At 42.0% G+C, this 9,096-nt stretch overlaps 1 protein-coding gene across 1 annotated transcript; it reads right to left on the bottom strand.

Annotated features, from left to right (window-relative positions):
• Positions 1-204: 204 nt before the first annotated feature.
• Positions 205-8,779, bottom strand: LOC149342887 (uncharacterized). Its single transcript, XM_089545396.1, has 9 exons — positions 8,638-8,779; positions 8,452-8,579; positions 7,042-7,072; positions 6,868-6,939; positions 6,450-6,497; positions 6,261-6,324; positions 5,051-5,102; positions 3,177-3,243; positions 205-487 (listed from the first exon to the last, which is right to left on the bottom strand). Exons 1-9 carry the CDS (start codon positions 8,643-8,645, stop codon positions 346-348), a joined length of 612 nt encoding a protein of 203 aa, XP_089401522.1. The 5' UTR covers positions 8,646-8,779; the 3' UTR covers positions 205-345.
• Positions 8,780-9,096: the final 317 nt, after the last annotated feature.

Below are 9,096 nucleotides of genomic sequence, written 5' to 3'. Positions count from 1 at the left end.
CTGCTAAATGGTAAAGTTTTTTGCTGCTTATGAAAAGGATGCAGTGGTCAACACTGCACTAATAGACACAAAATGATGTTTTGTTGGCAGCCAGGTGATGCCACTAAGACATTGCAAACAAACTGAGTAGATACAATGCATGCACACAAAAAAATGACATGAATGAATACCATTGTTTGTGATTTTTTTTTTGTATAGTTTTTGCCCTGTGATCTTTCATGAAAGAGCTAGCAAAGCTAAAAGTGAGCTCGAGCTTAACCTTTGTAATAATTTAAAATGGGCTAATATCTAGTATCGAATCATCATCTCAGAATAAAGCACTGTAAACTTTCCTGCCGTGAGAATTTAAATCAACTCTGAAGCCTCTTCAACTAGAGCAGAGAGATGGCTGTCTTGGCCCCAGTTCACTCCGGATGACAGTATTAGCTGCAGCAGGACATTATTCAGAACTTTCAGCCTATTCTGCTCCACTTCCAGCTTTGCCTTCCTGAAAAATATAAAAAGAAATAAAAATTAATTGTAAATGTGAGGCTAAGACACTTTCCTAGATAATTTCAGCTAAACAAACAATACTACGCTTTTTCATATCCTGAATTTATAATAAAGGAATAAGTTCCTCACAAATTCAGCCTCTAGCACAGTTGAGTTCACTGAACTAATCTTTAGTAAAGACAAATCTTCGCAAACATTTCAAGTGAAGTTTAAAACTTTCCAACTGTTATTTTTTTCTTTTTTAACTATGTTGACTGCACCTTTCTTGAACTTTTATCTAGAAATGCATGCGACACTTTAAGAGACTTGCACAAATCTTTAAAAAAAAATGCTTGTAAGTGACAAGTTAGTAGCCTTTTTGCAGAGGTGACCTGCTGAATGCCTAACAGTTTTGACCCTATAAACCTCACTGACTGCATCAGCATACGTGGCAGAGTACATTCCGGTATCAAGCACAAACGAACAAGAGTTGACCTCAGATGTTTCACAAATGGCTGCGGTTTGATGCATGCTACATGGCAGGGTTGCTTCTGAGATATAAATAGCATCGCACGCACCCTGTTGGTGTGGCCTCAAGGACATCGCAGTAAAGTACTGAGCACAGAGCAACATGCAGTCATGAGTTTTAAAAGTGAACACAGAGAGCCGTAAGTCTAGTGCTTTGCTTATATGTCCATATGGAACAAAAGAAAGCTACGAATTGTTGTGGCAGCATAGTAATGGTGACTTATAGGCTTTAAAGGGACACTGAGGAGAAATTGAAGTTGGCTTGCATCGACAGAATACCAGCTCCTGATTACAAAAACGCCACTCATACCGACAACAACGCTCTTGTAACGTAGAAAAGAGCAAGAACCAAAATACAGGTATCGCCGCCACAGGCCAAACTCGCAAGTACAAGCGTGATGACGTCATAGGACAAAACAATGGTTCTAGCAACGCTAGGACCCGTGAAGTCACGAATCACTGAGGCACAGCCAATGCATGCGCAAATCTTCTTGACGTCGCCAGATGGCGCCACGTGCCCGGCAGCTACGCACGCGCCTGCAGCATCGGGACGAATTAGCGCCCTTTCATCGGCGGTAGGCGGGCTCCCGGTATTCCGCTAACGGTAGCAAGGTACACGGTATGCTAAAGGTGTCTATTTGCGAGAACTTCGTTGACGACTTCGACAACGGGATCCATCGTAGCGCTGGCAAAACGCCGGTGCAAACGAAAGCGAAGCGACTGTAGCGACGGCCGCAATAGCCGATATATGCCTCCAACGTGCGGCCGGCGGTAGCTTTCTTTTCGGCTGCTGCTAGGCCGCTCTGCTGGCCGCCAGAAATCATGGAGTCTGCGTTACGTCATGTACACGTCATGTTTCACGTCACTTAGTCCTGTGTCGTCATAAGAAAATCCCAAGTTTGAATCAGGGCGGCGCGAAAAACTTTTTCAACTTCGAATCCAAATTTCTTAGAAATAAGTGCATCTTTCGCTGCCGGCCAAGTGGCAACAAAGCAATTAAATGCCGAACTATCTGATTTTACTACAAAAAAAATATTGATAGTGCTCTCCTCACTGTCCCTTTAATGGACAGCTTAGTGTTCATGCTAAGAAATATTAAAGAGAGATTAAAAACAACTCCACTGAATCATTGTTCTCTGTAAAATTTGGTTATCTGGCTCCTCCGGGGTTATGTCAACATTTGTCCAGCAGCAAAAGATGCATTTATGGCTGAGAAAACTGAATGAAAAAATTTTCCCATCAATCGATTCAAACTTGTGACGTCTACAACGAGAAGAACTGGTTGCCACCGTTCCGAAGTGAATGGAGGTGTAGTACAGTCTCTGGGACTGTTCACGTCCCTGATTCAGAATCAATGCATGCAGCTTGCTTACCAAATGGAAAACGTTCATTAGAATGCTGTTGTGTGTCGACAGAGGCCATGTTCAATTTGTCCTCAGTGACCCTTTGATAATGACTTCAGCAAATATAGCGGATTAAACTGTGAACATGGTTTTGCACTGTTCCTCAAGTGTGCCACACTATATTAATGTGTGGCCAATTGGTGAATATCTACACTTTATACAAAAATATGATTCATGTAAGTTGTTCATTACAGTAGAATGTTAAAATACAAAGCACTGAGTTCTGTTCATAAGTGGTGATGTCAGCATTTGACTCTGGCCCGATAGTACAGCAGCCAGAGTCAAGTGACATTTGAAATGAAAAAAACGGACATTTCTGAAGAAAAAAGCAAATACCAAATACCAAAAATGGCCGTCTGCACTATGGTTGCAAACAATATGAAGCAGAAGTCATTAGGCTATAACGAGACTTGCGGCAATTAGAAAAAGTTGCTTCTGTCTGAAGTGAAGCTATTTCATAACTTTCATAACCATAGCAACAGATTACTGTATACCAACACACTGACACATATTAGCCATCGTTAATTACACACAGTGACTGTTCTGACCAAACACTACGAATAATCTAAAGAAACCTAACTAAATTGCTTGCCCTGATAAAAAAAAAAAAAACACAAACCTTTATCATCAAAATTTTGAGTTATTTTCTTCAGGGAATAACAGCTTAGAGGGGATAATTCTTTGCTAAAAACAACATTCACGCTAAAATGATTTTTCTGTTTAATGGATAAATTTTAGGCTGCAGTACTATCTAATTACATAGCCCCAACTTACTCCTCTGGTGACAGCTTGCTTTCCTGATCCAGGCTCCCTTCCAAAGGAATCTTTTTTGCCATGAGACCTGTAAAATTTTTTAAGAGCATTTCATCTTTTTCGTTTTTGGATACCCAACACTCTATTGGCATATTAAAGCTAAGAGTAATCAGAGAAATCAGTTTTGCAATATCCATTTAACCTTCTCAAAACATTTAATATAAGCTTACATTAGCAAATTTTCAAATACCAGTGCACAGTACAGAGCATACATAAATGGAAGTTTATGATGTACTATCAGCATAAAATTAAATGCAACCATGACAGTTCAGGTGGCTCAGTGGTTATGGTCCTCGGCTGCTGATCCGAAAGACGCGGGTTCGATACCGGCCGAGGCGGTTGAATTTCTTTGGAGGAGAAATTCTAGAGGCCCATGTACTGTGCGATGTCAGTGCACGTTAAAGAACACCAGGTGGTCGAAATTTCCGGAGCCCTCCACTACGGTGTCTCTCATAGCCTCAGTCGCTTTGGGACGTTAAACCCCATAAAACCAAACCAAAACCAGTTCAGATTTGAACAGCAAAGTGAAAAGGAATCGGGTAAAGAGACTGAATACTAGAGCTAATGATGTTCACTTTTTCACTGTGATGACATGAAGAATTATGCATAGAAGTGTTAATGAACCTTGCTTCTTGACTCTGCAGCTGCTTATATTTCAGTGCGAAAGCACTGCATCATGAGGTCTAACCGGCTCACTGAGTTTGTGTCAAGCTTGACCTTGAAGGTGACCTTGGCAAAACCTAGCATAGCAACAGCCCATGCAGAAATAAAATATTGCCACGACTAGGTGAGCTTCACCGGCCATAACACGAGGGCACTATGCTATCGCCGCAGCCGATCATGCCTAGTGTTAAACCGCAACACACTTTCAAGCTGTGCATTGCACATCGTCATCTTCATCAGCTTCCATCTGTGGCACGAACAGATCAGATCAGCTTAACCCGAGTCTAATATCGTCGAAAAGATGTGCTGACAATCCAGAAAAGGAAAACCATAAGCCAACCAGGCTAAACATATGTTTTTGCATGTTTATTCAGTTCAGCTATGTTAAAACCTTACCACTTTTGTCTGTTTCTGTGTTTCAGTTGTCTTATTCTAACCTTACTGATTCTTACAGTATGTACATGCTGATGTATAGCCGCAAGTGGGTAAAAATCTGATGGGGGTGATGAGATTAGGATATCTGTTTGAATAGGGTGGATGTGTCTTGTGCAGGATAAGGATAACTGGAGATTATTAGGACGGATATTTGCTCTGCAGTGGACATAATCTGGCTTCTGTGTTTCAGTTGCCTCAATCTTACTTTATTGATGCTTACAGTGCATGCTGATGTATAAAGTCGCAAGTGTTACTTTATTGACGCTTACAGTATATGCTGATGTATAAAGTTGCAAGTGGGTAAAAATCTGATGGGGTGATGAAATTAGGATATTTGTTTGAATAGGGTGGATATGTCTTGTGCAGGATAAGGATAATTGGAGATTATTGGGAAGGATCTTTGTTGCACAGTGGACATAATCTAGCTGCTGCTGATGACGACAGCACACTGAACAGGATGAACACAGTAAAAGTGACAGTGGAGTCCTCGTGAACCAGTCACTTGTATGAATATTTAACATAAACTCTTCAGCGCTTTAGCATACACCCATTATGTACCTTAGCTGGAAATAAGCCAATGTTTTAGCTGGTCAATCAAGTGTGCTTTAAATGAGCATTGCGTAAACTGCAGCATTTGTGGCTGAAATTGTCTCTTCCATACATGGTCCAGCAGAACAAAATGGCTTATGCCATTTATGCCACTCGAGAACAACTCACATTATCAGAAGAAAACTTACGGCCGTAAGTGTTTTTCAATCTCCATATGGTCTCATTGGCCTCTTCGAGCTTCTGAAATATCGATGTAAGCAAAAAACTGTGACCAGATTCCCAAGTTATAGCCTCGTTTTCAAATTGCAAGCATTGCCTTTGTCAAAATTCAAGAGATCGAGGGCTCTTGTACCATCAGTGGAAGTCCAAACTTTTTTAGAAGCACAGATATGAGTTTCTCCAACCTCCAAGAGATTTGGAATGCTGGTGACGCATAACGACCAATGCAGCATGGCCCACGAGCAAACCACTTGGGTTCCATACTTATGACAATGGCTGTACCGATCCGTCCATGAGTATTAGTCATCTTAATAAGAGATCAAAGCATGCACTGGGACGGCTACAAAAAGAAGGAAGATGACGACACAAGCGCTTTTCACAGCTAAATTATTTTATTGAAAAACAAGCACTTTTAAACCATGTCAAGAAAAAACCAACACAGAACAAAACAAGAACTGCAAGAAAAAATGATAAATATAAAGATCTGATCGGGCTGAAAACCAGAAACAAAAATGAACAAAAGCTACAGATGTGAAGTGGCAAGGTAGTCAAGTTCTTTGTTATATAAATTAATCAAAGGCTCATTGACACAACAAGTTAGTTGAGAAAGGCCCCTGTGTCGTCGTTTACCTTCTTTATGTGGTCATCCTAGTTTGCGCTTCCCTTCTTAAGCTGAATAATCTACAAATCGCCAAAGTCACCATCTTGCATGAGTATTAGCACTAACAGATATTGTTATCAAGCATTAAGACAAGAAAGTGCAATATTGCTACACTGCACATCAGACATGAATGCATAGGCGTACAAAGTTCGGGCCAAGTTAGCCACAAAGAAAAGTATTTGCACATGTGTACAGATTCTACACGGCAAGTAAAAATAAACCAATCTCGTTAACAAAAACAAAGTACATGTATTGCAGGGGGCTATGAACAATTAAAGCATGCCTGCATAGCTTCGTTTAATTAAAACAAGGTATCGACGACATCTGTGCAGTTGAAGCATGCAACTAATCCTTGCTGTTCACTTTCCAGCAGTTCGCTATGCCCTGCAGCTCCTGCAGCGCTTGCGAGAGGCAGTCTAGCTTAGCTAATTCTTATGAACATTCCTTTTTGATAGTAAGTTACAGTTTAACAACAGGCTATGATTTTTAAAAGATGCAGCCTTGGTTTTTGTACATACCTCCTGCTTCATCATGATCTCGCTGCACATCCGACTGTTCTCAGCACAAAGGGCCTTTAACTCCCTGAAGGAAATTGCAGAATACATGCAAGATAAAGTGTCCATAGGGACATTTGAGCATGCTTAAACACAAGGAAGAAAATTTAGATAAAAAATGACCATTCTGAAATGAAATTAAATATAACTCACCTGTCCTCCGATAACAACAGTCTGTTGTGTTCATCGGCCAGCTGCAAACTGAAGGGCAAAGAAAGACTGAAGCAAACTTTTGATTACGTTTCTCTTCACAGTACTGGCAAACTTTGACAGAGAAGATGTTCAAGTCAAAAGAAAAAAAAAGAAAAAAAAAGGGGGCAAAGATTATGAAAGGTAGCTTTGACCAGTGGCTCCTTGCTTCTACATAGGCAGATTTGGATAGGAGTACGTACTCGCGCGAAAGACGAGACGAAAACAAGGAAACACAAACAACATGTACAAAGCGCTTTGTACATGTCGTCTGTGTTTCCTTGTTTGAGTCCAGTCTTTCGCGCAAGTACGTACCCCTTTCAAGCTATGAACCAACTCGCCCAGATTAGAGTTTTAATTGAGATTTGGATAGCCTACTTACGCCTGCAGCATACGTGCTTCTCCCACGGAATCATCGACAGTGGCAGCGTACTCCTTGAGCGAGACATCTTGGCTAGTGAATGAAATGCAAAAAACATATTGATCTCAAATTGTAAAAAGCAGTGCTAGCCAGCACACTTTCGAACAACGAAAAATACATGTATGCTCTACTCGCCTTTCAAGTAACTCTGAAGCGCATTTTCTCGCTGAAAAGCAAGAATGAAAACAGCAGTTTTACGCACAGTCCACAATGCAATATCTACTCAAGAGTGAGCTTTTAGACAAGTCGTCAAAAGAGTTCCAGACACACTAAGCATAACTCAAGAGATACATGTTCTTAATAAGATAATAACGAAACGCATCCTGGTACACTGGACGCAAGAAGATGTGCAGAACACTCACCAGAGGAGAGTAGATGCTCTAACAAACTGAGCCCCAACCACAAATGCCTTCTTAACTAGCCTCCCTTCGGATCTCTGCTCTGCTCTTCCCATCTTGACGTCCTCTTTAAGGAGAAGTACACGTGCCCCTACTCCACCATGCAATTACCCTCTCCCTCAGAATTTAATGAGATTGGAGGAGGTGTCCATTACCCAGGCCGGAAGGCGGCCCCTACCCAGTCGGTGATGTGCTGATGGGCCTCAAGAAGAAAGAGGCCCTAAATGCACATGTCCTAAACGTACCACACCCGCCGCTGATGTGGATGCTCACCACCTACTGTGGACGTGTCTCGGAACAAGGGCTTCAAGAACAAGGCGACTATGGGAAGCTGGTCTAATGGCTATTAGGGAGGAAGACTTCACCCTGTTGCTGATGGCCAATACTAAGAGCAGGAGCTTGCTCACGTTTCTGGATGAATGAATGAACTTTTATCAAGGCAGAGGAAGGTCTGTGGCCATGGTTGGGGGATGGGGAAGAAGAGGATCCATTATATGAAGTAATAGTTCAGTTCATAGCCATAAGCCTACAAGTCGGAAAGAGAGTAACAAGTGGGGTGAGAAGCCCCGCCCCACACTGCTCATATAAGGCCACTACCATAGGCAGCAAGGTCCTCGTTTGTGCTGAGGACGCCGAAAGAAAACAGTTGGCTCAAGTCCTTGGCGTATATGGGTGTGGCATGTTTGGTTGCCAAGGCATCCCTACCTCGATCAAAGAAGGAACAGTTTCATATTAGATGAAATAGATGTGGTCTTTTTCAGGACGTTTCAGCCATCTGCGCTGCATGCGGATCGGCAACGACGTTCGTGGGCGATTGGGCGCGATCTATTTGTGTGAAGATAGCGTCCACGACCCTCTATAGTAGACTGACTGTTCGATCTTATGCCATATATGGCAAGTCCTCGAAATAAAAAAAAAATGCAAAATGCCAAGTCAGGCTCTACAAGCGCGACTGGTAGGCTCCTGAATTGGGACCATTTTGACTTGCCCTCTTCGTAGAAGTTTTGCCTAGCTTCTAGCACTTCTAGTTTTTCCCTCATGGATCAAAATGCAAACAGCCGATTACACTCTTGTTCAGTAGCAGCTTGCATGCAGATAAACGCAGTGCGGTCGATCCGATAGTATAAAATAAAAAGGTCGTGCTTGCCTTCACGATCTGTCTCGAGGTGCAACACTGCCGATTCCAGCGTTCTTACGTAGTTGTCAATAGCCAAAAGGGCCGCGTCAGTGTCATCTTCGCGCGATGAACCGGGCTTGAGTGACCTGAACGAGGACCTGCCGGCGCAGTGTTGTTAAAAGAAAATGCATGGCAGTAAGAAGCAAGGTAACATACGTGCTCATGACTCTCAGCGTAGGCTGCCGGCGGTAGGACGAAAAATAAGCGGCTCAAATAGGAACAGCACAAGAGTAAACACTTCCACTTTTACAGCCCAGCAACAGGAGTGTTTCAAACTTTCGCAGACTAGCACTGGAACGCTGGGACATCCAGCTAGAGCGATAGAAAGAGCTACTAAAAAGAAGTTTCGGTTTCTTTTTTTTGTTGTTACTGTAAATTCAAAATTGGACATTTTAATTATATTTATTTTGTGTTAGACGAGGAGCAAGAAGTGTTTAACTAATTTTAGATCTGAGAAATTGCCTTATATTCACTGTTTCCTCTAAGACATCTGCAATGTGCTTTGGGTACCGAATGAATTTATTTAGAACTGATAACGTCGGTTAAAGGATCGTCGAAGAAGAAAGTGAAGTTTCTTGCCTTTTCCTCAATGCGCTTCAGGGTGGTTTGTCGCTA

Source organism: Amblyomma mixtum, chromosome 5, assembly GCF_055824585.1.
Source record: "Amblyomma mixtum isolate Tamu chromosome 5, ASM5582458v1, whole genome shotgun sequence".
In the NCBI taxonomy this organism is placed as follows: Eukaryota; Metazoa; Arthropoda; class Arachnida; order Ixodida; family Ixodidae; genus Amblyomma; species Amblyomma mixtum.
Note: the sequence above shows the minus strand (reverse complement) of the source record. Positions and strands in the feature narration are given on the sequence as shown.

Bases quoted from the DNA above. Each gene is read 5' to 3' on its own strand.
- LOC149342887 (XM_089545396.1), bottom strand. The intron at 5,103-6,260 runs GTATGTACAAAA...TCGATATTTCAG, and splicing joins AGATCATGATGAAGCAGGAG to AAGCTCGAAGAGGCCAATGA. The intron at 3,244-5,050 runs GTAAGTTTTCTT...AAAATTTTACAG, and splicing joins ATTGAAAAACACTTACGGCC to GTCTCATGGCAAAAAAGATT.